At 36.1% G+C, this 15,891-nt stretch overlaps 1 protein-coding gene across 1 annotated transcript in view; it reads left to right on the top strand.

Moving 5' to 3' along the window:
• Window positions 1–15,891, top strand: part of chb (CLIP-associating protein) — a 1,004,436-nt gene that overhangs the window by 91,901 nt on the left and 896,644 nt on the right. Inside the window, exon 4 of the mRNA XM_090388867.1 lies at window positions 4,345–4,388. Within this exon, the coding sequence (XP_090244993.1) occupies window positions 4,345–4,388 (44 nt within the window). The remainder of the gene's footprint in view (window positions 1–4,344; window positions 4,389–15,891) is intronic.

Genomic DNA, 15,891 nt, shown 5'->3' with positions numbered 1-15,891 from the left:
AAGCATAGGGAAATCAAAATTGAGAGTAGGAGTGTGCTATAGGCCTAATGACTCTGATGAGTATAATAAGATATTGTACAGGGAAATAGTGGGCCAGTAAATCAGAGAGTCTTATAATGGGGGATTTTAATTTCCCAGATATTGACTGGAATTTGTGGGTTGGTCACTCGCACACCAGCAAGGCTTTTGTGGATTTATTGGATGATTGTTTTCTACATCAGCATGTTCGTGAGGCAACAAGAGGGAGCAATACTCTTGATCTGATTATCAGTAGTGATTCTTCATGCATTAAGAATCTGCAGATAAATGAACCACTAGGTGGCAGTGATCAGTGTGTTGAAGTGGGATTTACTCAAGGAGGTAACTACCATCAGAGGTAAAGGGAAGGGTTTTTGTTTTCGTAAAGGCGACTATGATGGTCTGAGACAGTATTTAAATTCTATACAGTGGGACCAACTGATGATGTTACCAACAGCAAACTCAAAATGGGAAGCATTCAAGGAACTAATCTTGGAGGCTACCAGGCTTTACATACCAACTAAGAAATATTGTTCAAGGTTTAGGCCTAAATGGGTGTCAGATGAACTAATGAGACATGTGGCAGAGAAGAAAAATGCATGGGATACATACAAATTAATAGGTGACATGGAAGCCTATGATAGATATAAGTTGGTCTGTAACCAAGTCACAAAGGAGATTAGGCAGGCAAAGGCAGACTACGAAAAATCCTTGGCAAAGGATGCAAAGAAAAACAGAAAAGAGTTCTTTACATATTTAAACTCAAGAAGGAAAGGGATGAATCAGATTGGTCCACTGGATATTGATGGTTCAACAGTTGACGATCCTGCTCAGGTGGCTAACAGTCTAAACGAGTATTTTGCATCTACATTCATGCATGAGGAGTTATTCAGGAAGGAGAATGACGTAGGTAAAGTAAACATTGGCAGTGAGCTGGATGATTTTGTAATAACTGAGAGGAAAGTGGAGGAGAGATTGTTCAGGATAAACATAAAAAAGGCACCTGGGGTGGATGGGATCTATCCAGTTATATTAAAGGAGGCAGCAAAGGAAGTAAGCAAACCCTTAGCCATAATTATGAGAGCTTCTTTGGACTCAGGCGAAGTACCCATAGACTGGAGATGTGCAAATGTAACCCCCAGTTCACAAAGGAGGATCAAAGGCTGACACAAGTAGTTATAGACCTGTTAGTTTAACTTCTGTTCCAGGTAAATTAATGGAGGCACTGGTGAAAGAAGCACTGCAGGATCATCTAGACAAGAATTCAGTTATAGCTCAGACGCAGCATGGTTTTGTTAAGGGCAGGTCTTGCCTGACCAATTTGATTGGATACTATGATGTAGTCACAAAAGAACTGGATGCAGGGAATAACTTTGATATTATATATCTGGATCTTAGAAAGGCTTTTGATACTGTTGCACATGGAAGACTGCTGCACAAATTGGAGCAGTGTGGCATTGGAGGCAAATTGCTGCTATGGATAAGGGGATGGTTGAGTGGCAGAAGACAGAGTGGTAATCAATGGACACTGCTCAACGTGGACTAATGTAATTAGTGGAGTTCCTCAGGGTTCAGTGTTGGGTCCGTTGTTGTTTTCGGTGTTTATGAATGATATTGATGATGGGATATCAAGTTTAATGTCCAAGTTTGCAGATGATACAAAGGTTGGCAGGGTTGTTAAGGACACTACTGACGCTATGCTGCTGCAACAGGATCTGGAAAGGTTGAACAGATGGGCTGAGAGGTGGCAAATGAAGTTTAACATTGACAAATGTAAAGTACTACATATGGGGAAACAGTAACCCCAGAGCAACGTATCAACTCTGCGGTACTACACTGACAGTGGTGGAGAATGAAAAGGACCTGGGGGTAATTGTGCAGGCAGATATGAAGTTCTCTGAGCAGTGCAGACGAGCTGCAAGAGTAGCTCATGGTGTCTTGTCAATGATATACAGGAATTTTTCTAGCAGGGATAAGGAGGTGATTATTCCCTTGTGTAAGGCAATGGTTAGGCCACATCTTGAGTACTGTATACAGGTCTGGAGGCCTCATTTCAAGAAGGATGTAGAGCTGCTGGAACGGGTACAGAGAAGGGCAACAAGATTAGTGAATGGAACAAAGGGTTTCTCTTATGAAGAAAGGCTTAAGTTTTGCAAATTACAGAGTTTGGAGACTAGGCACCGGCGAGGTGATCTGATAGAGGTGTATAAGGCTTTGAATGGTTTGAGCATGCTCAATGCCAATGGGATTCTTCATCTTGCTCAGAATAATCACCTCAGAGGGCATAAATTCAAATTGAGGAAGGACGGATGTCGGATAGATGTGCGGAAATTTGCCTTTGGCCAGCGGGTGGTTGGTTGGTGGAACCGACTTCCATCACTTGTTGAAGTTGATAGCCTAAACAAATTTAAAGCTCAACTGGACAGGTATTTCGAATGAACGGAGGGGTGAAATGGGAGTGGTGTCCCTTTTTTTTTTTTTGGCTGATGCTGAATAAGCTTGCTTTCTTGTATCAAATGCCTCTGCCAATGCTAAGTTAAGTATTAATTATTTATGTTACGTAACCCAAGTCGTTATATGTATAGTTAAAAGTACAATTTAATTGACAATGAAGTTCAACAAGATTAATTATCTGATTAATTGACAATATTATGTACTATACTATATTAAGCTTATGCTGTGCGGCAATTTACGAACGGTAAACACGTGGATTTGATACCCTTTCCGATACTAAGTAATACCTACAAATTCTCTATCTAAGTTACTTTAAACTAAGTATCGTAAATAGGAATATAAAGCTACTCTAGAAAATAAGTTAATATACTAATTTAAGCTAATAAAACAGAAAATAAATCAGAAAAAACTTCTCTGTTCCAGGAGCGGCAAAAATGTACGTTCACACAGGCTACTCTCGTTCTCCTCATAACCAGTCATTAGGATTGACCTTATCTTTGATCCTTTGCAGTCATTAAATTAAAATTATAGTGTATCAATGCAATTAAGTGAATAAATATATATATATATATATATATATATTTTTTATTTTTTTTATTTTGACCTCATAACCAAACATTTAGGTACAATCATTGTCAACAATAAAATTAACCATCTGGCTGGCAAACCAGATTTACGAAATCAACAAGTGCAGGGCCCTTTATACATATTCTCTTTGTGGCGTTAAAAAGACAGCAAGAAATAATTCAAATTGTTCACTTTATGTTAATTTTCAGTCTTTTATGGCACAACAGTGAAAAGTCCATTTTTATTTAAATTTTTTAACCCCTTCAACTCAATTTACACAGGTTTTTTTATAAGATGTTTTTTAACATCTGCATTTTGGTATTATCTTCACTGTTAGCGAATGGAAGTTAAAAGAAACAAAATTAGGAACACTCATGTGCCTCAGTGACTGGATTTTGTGGAGATGCTTACTTTAGAAGTCTGATGCTGGCATATCTTTTATTGGATGCTACAGATGTCATTAATTTTAAATTCTTGCTGTTGAAAGCAAGAATTTAAAGGGCTTAATTATTGTATGCAAGAATTGGTTTTGAAAGCCTAACAAAAACTTTCCTTTTATTTTGATCATGATCAAACTTTTTAACATAAAGAGTTGATATAAATTGAAAGTCAGAGTAGTAATGAAAGAATACAAAACTTCATATTGACATCACTTTATATTCATATTTAAGTTGCTTATTAACTTATAAGTTAATAAGTTAATAACTGCTGCTAAGTTAAATTAAAATTTCATAAAAAAAAAATAAAACATAATTACTAATACCTTATGCATGCATTGTTTAATCCAGTTTCATCAATTTCTAGATCTGAATTGCAGAGAATTTCTTCATTTTTTGCTTGTGTAAACTGATTTTGCCTTCAAGCTTATTAAATGGGCTTTGCTCTCCTACAATGCGTTTCAAAACTGTTATAAATACAGAAACAGCTATTGTTGCTTGTTACTAATACCTTCTAAGTTTATGGATGGCAGCATGTCTTTGTAGAGTTTTAAGGGAACTTGTACATACACAGGTGTAACTTGTTGATACTGTATTGAGAATCTTGAAAACATATGCGTATACTTGAAAAGGGTTAAATGATCAGAGCTTCCTCCATTGTTTTGTTGATATGTGAACAATTTGTTTGTATGTAGTTATAGTTTTATATGTATATTTTTAAAGTCTTAATAAAGGTAACTTTTAATGTAGCAGATTTTGTGCATTTACTTTCCAGTCAATTCTCTTATGAAATTTTACATTTTGTAAAAATGTGTGAATGAGAATAAATGTGTTAATTAGAGTGAGTAATAAATTTATTTTATTCTAGTATTACCTGCTGTTATAGACCGTATGGGAGATGGTAAAGATCAGGTAAAATATATATATATATGTATATATATTCTGATATGTAAAATTTACATGAATATTCTTTTGTACTTATGTTTTTGAATGAAATTAATTGCTTATTAATATTTTTATGAATTCTCAGTTTCATAAACTGAGATTCACTTTGTGTCTGTTTGTCTATATGTGTTTAGCAAATATTATGTGACTAGATTTTGATGCTTGCATGCATTTTTATTGTTTATCTGTTATCAGCACAAATAAAACAACTTCCACCTGACCACAACTTATTCTCTAAAATAAAGGTCCCTTGCTATAATGCGGTTCGTTTTACGCTGATTCGCTATAATGCTCTTCGTATATTATAATCTGTATCTCACTGTAATGCCCTTTTACTAGTGTACAGATTGAATTCTTTTACAAATTGAATTTTTGACTTGTTTAATGAAAACGTTTCATCTGATATAGCTAGCGGACAGCATTTCCCATGCCGACTTGAAATTTTTGAAAAAATTGTCAAGTTAAGGAATATGCAGTATTGCTTGTAATATTTCTGTTATATGCATTTCTAGTCATCACTCAGTACAGTGTTAGGCATCGTCTGTAATGGACAGTTTACTCGAACTTTCTATCATAATTAATGCAATGCAGTTACATTTTCAAAGAGTTAATAATGGCGGATAAGAATAAAAAAGCAACAATGTAAATGCAATAGGAAGACAACAAAGGTAAGAAAAAGATTGAGTTTGAATATTAAATCAGACATTTTTAAGTGAATTGATTCTGGTCAAAAAGACAAGTGGATGTGTGCAATAATTTAGAACTGACAGGTTCAACTTTTAAAAAATAAAGAATTAATTAATTTTAGCAGCAGAGAAGACAGCTGTTTCAGTGCAGTCAACTAAATTGACTAGAGCTAGGCTGGCTATTATGATTGAAATGGAGAGACTTCTAAATAATTTTATTGAAGATAATATCCAACTCAAAATTCCATTAAGTTCAATTATTATTAAAGAAAAAGCTATTAGCTTATATCAAGATCTGAAGAAAGCTCACCTTGGGAAAAAAAAGTGGAATAATTTAGCACTAGTAAGGACTGGTTCGATGATTTAAAAAGCGCTGTAACCTACACAACATAGCAATCCAGGGAGAAGCTGCAAGTGCAGATCAAGGAGGAGTCGAAACCTTCAAAAAAGAACTTGTTACAATTATAGTTATACTCAGTGCTTTTTTTTTTTGGGGACGGTACGCAGCGGTACGACGTACCGGCACCTTTATTAACAGTGACATTTGGATGTAGTGCACTTCGAAATTTGTAATATTCTGTAAATTTTTTTCACATGTTTACCTACTATACAAATAACTTTAAAATTATTTAACTAAATTTGCATTTTTCACTGCCTGTTAAGATATTTTCTATATAAAACTGTATAATCATTTTTATAATTCTAAATTACTCAGTCGGACCTCTGTTTAAGGAAGTCCTTTTATAGCAAATTATTTTGAATTCCCCTTGGAAGATACATTTAAAATTCTTTCCGTTGAGCGAAAAAAATTTTCATATAGCGAACGGATTAGGAGAGAATTAACTTGGTACGAACTGTTCGCATTTCTGGCCTCCAGCCAATTTAGGCAATTAGTTCTGCTGTGCGAATTAAGAGAGGTAAAGGGATTACCATTCTAAAACTTAGTGGTACCTGTTAAAACCTGTCCCACATACGGTGAAGTCGCGCTGGTCAACAGTGAGCAGATCAAAGGGTATGGTCCACCTTCTACTGCGGTGGTGTCCAAACTTTTCCCATACAGGGACCATATTAAAAAAAAAAAAATTCAAAGTTAGATTTCTTTAGTGTGTTACATTTTCCATATTTGTTGTTTGTAAAAGTAAAATTGAAAATATTCAAATTTTATTAAGTACATTACACAATTATGAGTACATTACACAATTAATTTACTGAACAAAACATTTAATGAGAATTTTTTTGATAATTAACAAAATTTAAAATGCTGTTTTAGTTCACTTTCCGGACGGGCCGTAGGTTGGACACCTCTGTGAATCAACTGTAAGTGCACTGTTCGAGAATTAGGAGAGAGTGATTTTCTTTTACCCCAGCAAATAATCATCTGTTGTTTTGCGGAAGTGTGTTATCCACATTTTCCTGTAAATTTTCCCTATCTCTGTTTACATGGTCACAGTACCTGAATATCCGAATGACACTGACATTTTGGACAGTTTCAAAAAAAAAAAATATATATATATATATCAAATTTAAGAACTAGTGACAATACTGATGACGAGAGAAGGAAAACGAGGACAGTGAAGGTATTAAAACTTCTAAACATGAATTGTTAGCATTTGGTGAAAATAAAGTTTTCACCAAATGAAAATTCAATTAGAAAATTACAGTTAAATGAAAGAGATACAATTCATGAATTTCGGGAATACCTAATTGAAAAGATGGTTTCGGAAGAATTGAAGCATTTGATGAGCGCTCTGAGTGCGATACCAATTTGATCAAGTGAATGTGAACGAGGATTTTCACAGATGAATCTGATCGCCAGCCCAACCAGAGATTCGTTGATGACAAAAACAGTTTCTTCACTATTGTTTCATAAAATTGCAGGCCCACTGCTGAGCTGCTTCGATTCAGCAAAATATATCGATTCATGGCTGCTTCGGAAACGTCATTCAGCAAGAGACACACAAAGAGAAAGAAAAGAAGTCTGCATAGGGTGTCTGATGAAAACTTGATAAAAATTTAGAATATTCTACAAAAACTTTATATTATGAAATTATTTTTACTTATGTTATTTATTTTTACGGGCCATAGTCTAATGAAGGACCCTTAAAATGTCACTCGATCATCTGTCTGTCAGTCCGTCTGTCACAGCATTGTATCTTTGGAACCACTCAACCTATTGACTTGAATTTTATATGGATTTGTACATCACGTGGGCCAACATAACGCCATATTGATCGTTGTCGACAAAAATTTGTCTGAGAAATGGGGGTAAATGTGTGGGGGGGACATAAAATGGCGACAACCTATAGCTTATTAAACACAGTTGGAAAGAGTTCTCCTGGTAAGGAGGTACTCAGAGAGACGAGGTTCAATCGTAAATGCACTGTGTATATAAAAATCTCGGTTTTGTTGTTCCTTACCTGAAATGTACGTACATAAGGAGTTCACTCTGCTGTGAAGGGACACCAAAGAAGAAGATTGGTGGTGGTGGGGAGGCTCCTGCATGGAGTCTTGCACAGCCCTCACCTGCCAGTCACACTTCTCCAGGAAGAAGTCAGAGTTGCTTCTTCCACCCTTGTCATTCATAACAACTGGAAAGACCCAAATAAACGTTTTCGTTAGTTCCTCAGTTTCAGGCCAAGCTGGGGTACTAGAAACTTTTTCATTTATCATAAGTCTCTCTATTTGAGATACTACACTAACGACCATTTGACTATGGACCCGTTATCCTGAGTGTCCTGAACTAAGTATTTGACTGATTTATTTACTTATTTTTTTTTTTTATAAACTCGAATAATAAATTTATGCTTAATAAACTGTGTTAATATACTAAATTTGTTCTTCTTATTTCAAAAATATTACTACTAAAGTAACAATATCAGGAAAAAAATTTTTGACTTTAAATTTTTCCTGATAGCAAAGAATGAGTACCGGCATCTTTTCTTTACAAAAAAAGCACTGGTTATACTGCTCAAGTTTTTAACATAGACAAAATGGGACGTTTTTGGAAATGAATACGTAAAAGAAATTTCATATCAAAAGAAGAAAAAACATGCCAGGCTTCAAAGCAGCGAAGAATCGATTGACTTTGTTGGGTTGTAATGCTGTGGGGTATTTGAGATTGAACCCCCTTTTAGTTTACTAATAATAAAGCTTGGGTAACCAGGCCTCTTTGTTTATTGGTATGCTGAATTCTTCTGTCCTGCAGTGGAAAGATATATTGTGTGGGAAAAAAAAACACCTTAATTATAAAGCAATTCTGATCGTGGACAACGCTACAGGATATCCTAGCAAAGATAGTTTAGAAGATTTGAACAATCATACAAAAATTTTTTTGCATGCCTCCAAACTACATCTCTGATCCAGCCAATGGCCAAAGTGTTATTGCCACATTTAAAGCTTACTAAATAAAGGAACACCCCTTCCTAAGTTATTAAAGCCATAAATACTGCTGGCCATATACTGCACCTAAAGGAGTTTTGAAATCTTACAGAATTAAAACTGCCATCTACAACATTTCAAGTGCTTGAGATGAAGAGACTGAGAAAAACATGGAGTGTGGAGGAAAGTTTGGAAGGATTGCATAAAAGATTTCCAAGAACCTGATGATTTGGTTAAGAATGTTAAAGTGCATGTTGTTAAACTTGGAAAAGAAGCAGGCTTGGACTAAATTGATGATGACGACATACAAGAGATGATCGACAATGACAATGATGACCTCTCTAATGAAGAACTTGTGTAAATCACAAAAGAACAAGAGTGTGCAGTTGAGGGAGATGATGATCAAGATCCTACGGATGAAGAAACGATTAAGCTGCTGACTGCAAAAGGACTTCGTAAAGCTTTCAGATACTGAAAAAATGTCTGATTATATCCGGGAGAATAATCCTCACATGGAATGAAGTTTATAGGTAATAAGAAAATTTAAAGAAAGAAATGAATCCCTACATCATTTTGTATAACGAGATGAAGAGGGCCAAAGAACAACTCAATCTACACATTTTTCAGTCCAATGATATGAAAGCTCGACAGCCCAGGGTCATCAGATTAATAAATTCATGATTTTTAATTGGCATATTAAGTTTAATTTTTATATGTAATGTAGTTTACCACATGATTATATACATATGTAATGTAGAATATATTATATGTAAAAATTTTTGAATATTAAATATTTTGACAGACATTTGTGCTTCTTTTCACTATCGTTTATTATTGATTAGGAAATATCCTATGCCATTGACTGCAACTCACAAATACATATACCTTATGGGAATATGGTGCTCGCTTAGCACTCTTTTTTTCCGGAATGAATTATCAATTGTTAAGCAGAGGTCACATGTATTTAAATTTTATTCATCCAATTAACATTTTAGAGATGAAATACAAAGGCCATACTCTGAGATGCTTAACATTAACAATATTAGCATTAGTAGTGGCATATGATGCAAGAAAGCAAGCTTATACAGCATCAGCCAAAAAAAAAAAAAAAAAACCCATTTCACCTATTCATTCACTCCAAAGGTTTGCCCAGTTCTTCCTTGAACTTATTTAAGCTATCAACTTCCACAATGACAGATGGAAGTTTAAGTGCACAATGTGAGCAAGAGGAAGAATCCCATCAGCATTGAGCTTGCTCAAACCATTCAAATCCTTATACATCTCAATCAGATCACCCCGCAGGTGCCTAGTGTCCAGATGCTGCATTTTGCAGAATTTAAGCCCTTTGTAAGAGCACCCGATTGTTCCCCTCACCAATTTTGTTGCCCTTCTCTGTACTCATTCCAACAGCTCTGAATCCTTCCTAAAATGAGACATCCAGACCTGTATGCAGTATTCAAGGTGTGGCCTGACGATTGCCTTATACAAGGGGATAATCACCTCCTTATCCCTGCTAGCAAAATTCCTGTATATCATTGACAAGACCTCATGAGCTGCTCTGGCTGCCCATTTGCACTGCTCAGAAGACTTCACATTTGATTGCACAATTGCCCCCACGTCTTATTTAATTATACACTACCCTGAGGTACTACTACACAGTTGGTATATTACTCTGGTGTTACTGCTACCATATGCTGTATTTTCATTTGCCAATGTTAAACTTAAATGTTACCACTTCTCAGTCCATCTGTCCAACTTTTCTAGATCCTTTTGCAGCAGTGTACAATTATTACTGTCATTAACAACCCTGCCAACCTTTGTATCATCTGCAAACTTGGATGTAAGCCTGATATACCTTCATCAATATCATTGATAAATATAGAAAACGATGGTCCCAACACCGAATCCTGGCTGACTCCACTAATAGCATTAGTCTACGAAGAGCAGTATTCATTGATTACCACTCTGTCTTCTGTCACTCAACTAGCCCTTTATCAGTAACAGCAACTTGCCCTCACTGCCATACTTCTCCAATTTTTACAGCATTCTTTTATGTGCACCAGTATCAAAAGCTTTCCTGAAATCCAAGTATAAGATATCAAAATTATTTTTTGTATCGAATTCCTTTGTGACCACATTGTAGTATCCAATCAAACTGGCAGGCTAGATTTCCCATTAACAAACCCATGCTGTGAATGAATCATAACTACAGTTTTATCTAGATGATCCTTTATTGCTACTTTAACCAGTGACTCCATTAGTAATAGAGGCATATGATGCATGAAAGAAGCGTATGAGCTTATGTAGCATCAGCCAAAAAAAAAAAACACCCCTCATTTCACCTATCCAGTCGCTCCAAAAGTCTGTCCAGTTCCTCCTTGAATTTATTTAAGATATCAACTTCCACAATGACAGATGGAAGTTTTGTTCCATCAATTAACCACCCACTGGCTAAAGGCAAATTTCTGCACAATCTATTCTACAACTGTCTTTCTTCAATTTGAATTTATGCTCCCTCAGGTTTGTAATCTGAGCAAGTGGAAGAATCCCATCAGAATTCAGCATGCTCAACCCATTCAAGGCCTTTTACACCTCAGTCAGATCATCTTGCAGGTGCCTAGTCTCCAGCCGCTGCAATTTGCAGAACCTATGTTGGTAAAAGGCTAAAGTTAAATTAATAGGTGTGTAATTACTCCTGTCACACTTTGATCCTCCTTTGTGAATCAGGGATATATTAGCATATCTCCAGTCCATGAGGACCTTCCCTGAATCCAAGGATGTTCACATAATTATGGCTAAGGGTTTGCTTACTTCCTTTGCTGCCTCCCTTAATATAACTGGATAGATCCCATCCACCCCAGATGCCTTTCTTACGTTCAACTTTTCAAAGTTGTAATAACTTTACTCAGTTATTACAAAATCATTTAGCTATCTGTTAGTTTGATAAACTTCTAGCCTCTACTTCCTTACAGAATTCCTTATGTATGAATGTAGATACAAAATACTCATTCAGTTTGTCAGCTACCTGAGCAAGATCATCAACATTCAAACCGTTGATATCAAATGGAGCAATCTGATTCGTCCTCTTCCTTCTAGAGTTTACACAAGGGGTCGGCAAACTGTTTTTGGAAAGAGCCAGATCGTAAAATTTTTAGGCTCAGCGGGCCGGGTAACAAGCTCGAAGATATTTACATGGGTAATTCTACTCATAGAGCAACAAAAAAACGGTTCAAAATCTTTTTATTAGGAAGTGATATTTTACATAATATTTATACACATGAATAAAATATTTCCATTTATTAATAAATGTATTAAAGAACTGGTTAAATCTTGTACTAATGCGATGAATGTAATTGTTTTTTCTGAGATATTTCATCATACTGGAGTTCAAAGTTAGTACTTCCTATCATTAAAGTTGTTTGCAAATGGTCATCTGTTAATAGTGATCTATTGCGATTTTACATATTTCATTTTCGAAAATGTCTTTTCACATTGGTAAGTACTCCCAAATACAGATATAAATCCCCGTGCATATGATTTTAATTGACTGTATAAATCTTCCGAAAGATATTTATAGAATTGGGTTAGATCCATTTCTTTAAACCTGACCTTTAGCATATCATCATTTTGCAGATCAGTCAATTCCAATTGAAGGTCTGATGGAAGCTCCTCAATTGTACAGCCAAATGGATTTTGAAATATGGAAATGTCTTTTGCACTTGCGTCAAGATCCGAAAAACGCTGTTGTAACTGTAGTTTAAGTTCAGAAAATATATCCGCCACGAATTTTTGGGAATGGGGATTTCGCTAAAATTTGAAATTTTTTACAGCATGGAAAATAGTCAAACTTGGTTAATGTGATTTGTGTTTCAAACAATGCAAATTTTTGACGATATGACTTTACGATAGAATACGTTTCACATACGAGCACTGTTTTCCCCTGTAATTTTAAGTTAAATTCGTTGAGATATCCCACGATGTCTGTAGCAAATGCTAATTTCCATAGCCATTCATTGTTAGATAATAGTGGTTGTTGGCAGTTTTTCTCATTTAGAAAAATTTCTATTGCTTCTTTGAGTTCAAAAAATCTCAAAACTTTTCCATTTCTGAGCCATCGAACTGCTGTATGGTAGGACAAATCAGGATATTCGGCTTCAATCTCTAATAAAAAATCGCAAAACTGACGATGGTTAAGTCCACGAGAGCGAATAAAGTTAACTGTTGACACAACTGGTTCAATAACACATGACAGATTGAGGTGTTTCCCACAAAGAGCCTGCTGGTGAATAATACAATGAATTACCAGAGGTTTTGAAAATTTAGCTTCTTCACAAGCCTTAAAAATTTGTCCAACTAATCCTTTCCCCATTCCACACATATTTTTACCACCATCAGTTGTGACACATTTTAACTGATTCCATTGCAAATTGTACTGTGTTAGTGTTTTCTCGACTTCCTTGAAGATATCTTCGCCTGTAGTTGTTCCGTGCAGACTATTCATAGAAGCTAATTCTTCAGTAACCTCAAACTTAGTATTGACTCCTTGAATAAACAGCAACGATTGGGCAGTATCAGTAATGTCTGTAGACTCATCAAGAGCCAACGAAAACCACTTGAAATTTTTTGCCTTGTCTTTTAATTGACTCATGATGTGGCTCACAATGTCCTCAAGTCTTCTAACAGTTGTTCTCGCCGAAAGACTGACAGATCGAAACAAATCCATTTTCTCTGGACACATTTTTTTGGCTGCCACAAGCAAACATGATTTAGTTAATTCACCATCGGTAAATGGTTTCCCTTTCTTGGCTAATAAATGAACTATTCGTAAGCTTACTTTAGTTACTGCTTCATTATCATTTTTTATTTTAACGAATAAATTGCGTTGTGATGATGCATTACGTTTTAAACTTTCCAATCTTAGCTTCCGTTGATTTTCTGTGAATTTTGAATATTGTTCCGCATGCTTACTTTGGTATTGACGACATATATTGTACTAATTTCGCACAGCTATTGTGTCATTACATAATAAACATGATACTTTGTCATTTATTTCTATGACAAAATAATTCACACTCCATTCAGCTTTAAACGCACAACATTCGAAGTCCACTTTTCTCTTCATATTTGGTCTTGAGGGTGACATGGAAACGGTGGGTAATAAATAAAAGGGGAAAAAAAAAGATTGCAGAGCACCGTGGGAGACAATACCACGTGTGCTGGTAAAGCAAAACTGAGAGAAATGCTGGCAACACTTGTTCTACGTAGACGACAGAATGTGAATATGCGATGCCAGTAGTGCCACGTGCGGTCATTATTCCCAACTCTACTATCCTATCAGCTATTGCAGCGCATAATTTGATTTTTTTAAAATTTTTTTTCATGTATTAACCCGTGGGCCAGATTAAAAAGAGGGGGCGGGGTGGATTTGGCCCGCGGGGTGTAGTTTGCCGACCCTTGGTTTACCCAATTAAAGAAGTCTATGCTGTTTTTCTTTGCATCCTTTGCCAAACATTTCTAGTAATCCACCTTCGCCTGCCTAACCTCCTTTATGATGTGATTACAGACTAGGTTATGTTTATCATAGTCTGTGTTTATAGTCGCCTGATAACATTTATGCATCCCATGAATTTTTCTTCTCTTCTGCGAGTCTCATTAGTTCATATGACATCCATTTAGGCCTAAACTTTGAACACCATTTCTTAGTTGGTATTAAAAGCCTGGTAGCTTTCAAGATTAATTCCTTGAATGCTTCCCATTTAGAATTTACTGTTAGTAACATCATCAGTTGGTCCCACTGTATATAATTTAAAATCTGTCTGAGACCAACTTTGTTACCTTTTTGAAAGAAAAAAAAACCTTTCCCTTCACCAATGGTAGTTACCTCTTTAAATAAATCCTACATCAGTACACTGTGATCACTGCCACATAATGGTTCCTTTATCTGCAGACTCTTAATGCATGAATAATCACTGCTGATAATTAGATCAAGAGTATTGCTCCCTCTGGTTGCCTCCCAAACATGCTGCTGTAGAAAACAGTCATGCAATAAATCCTCAAAAGACTTGCTAGTGTGCAAGTAACCAACCTCCTAGTACCAGTCAATATCTGTAAAGTTAAAATCCTGCATTATTAGAAATTCTGATTTACTGGCCCACTCTATTTCTCTGCACAGTTGTTTATTGTAATTATCATAGTTATTAGGCCTATCTCTCTCTCTCTCTCTCTCTCTCTCTCTCTCTCTCTCTCTCTCTCTCTCACACACACATTTTTGCTTTACCACTGCTTTTGTTGACACCAAACTGACTGAACGTTGCACTGGCCACCCATGTCAGCTGGATGCACTGCCTTAGATTGTTTTCCAACTAACAGTTATGAAACAGTGTTCCCTCCTTCCTTCCTGTCTGTCCTTTCTAAACACATTGTTCTCCCCAAATTCAAGTTCTGCATTCCATATATCTGTGTGACACCATGTCTCTGATATTGCAACAGTTATCCACCTTTGATGTCTTGACCAGCACTTCAAATTCATTGAATTTATTTACTATACTTGTAGCATTGGTGTACATGCAAGTATACGTGCACGTGTTCTTACCCTTAGTTAACCAAATACAGCCCATGTATTTACTTGTGACATGCCTCCCAACAGTTCTTGAAATCCCCAGAAACCTGCTTTCCAGGCTGCTGTTCATTCCAGTAGAAGCACTATAGAAGCAATAACGATTAGCTCCTTTGGGACCAGCACATTCTGCCTTTGGGATTACCACTGTGTTGCCTGATAATCAAGTGCAAGCTCTGGCATTGATATGAACAGTTGAGAGCTTGATGGGCTCCCTAATTTAAATCCTTTGAGGGCATCCACGCTGTTCTTCAAGCTCTGTTAATTACATCATTAAAGCTGTATCATTAAATTAAAAATGAAAGTGTGAAGTGAAATGTATGGCAAAAGTTAACTGACACTTCTTCAGTTATGTGTTTATTTTGATAGGTAGGTTAACAGTGTGATTAAGTGCAAGCTCTAGCATTGTGCAAGCTCTCTTGGCACAAGCACATTACAAATATTGCTTCCTCTGCATCTAAAAAACTTGGTTTTCTCTTTCGCTCTCGGCATTACTTTTCTTCCGAACAGCTGCTCACTCTGTATAAATCACAAATCCTCCCTGCCATGGAATATTGTTCCCACATCTGGGGTGGTGCCCCCAAAACCTCTCTCAGGCTTCTTGATTCCATTCAGAAGAGGGCAGTTAGGTTAATTAATGATTCATCTCTAACAGAGTCTCCCACTCGCTTTCTCATAGACGCACTGTTTCTGCTGCATGCCTCTTCTACAGATACTTCCATGGGCACTGTTCTTCTGAATTGGCTTCTATAATTCCCGCTCTCTCTTTCAAAACAGTCCGAACATGTGC

The sequence above is a fragment of the Mastigoproctus giganteus genome, chromosome 14 (genome assembly GCF_048544385.1).
Source record: "Mastigoproctus giganteus isolate SK-2022 chromosome 14, ASM4854438v1, whole genome shotgun sequence".
NCBI classification, from domain to species: Eukaryota; Metazoa; Arthropoda; class Arachnida; order Uropygi; family Thelyphonidae; genus Mastigoproctus; species Mastigoproctus giganteus.
Note: the sequence above shows the minus strand (reverse complement) of the source record. Positions and strands in the feature narration are given on the sequence as shown.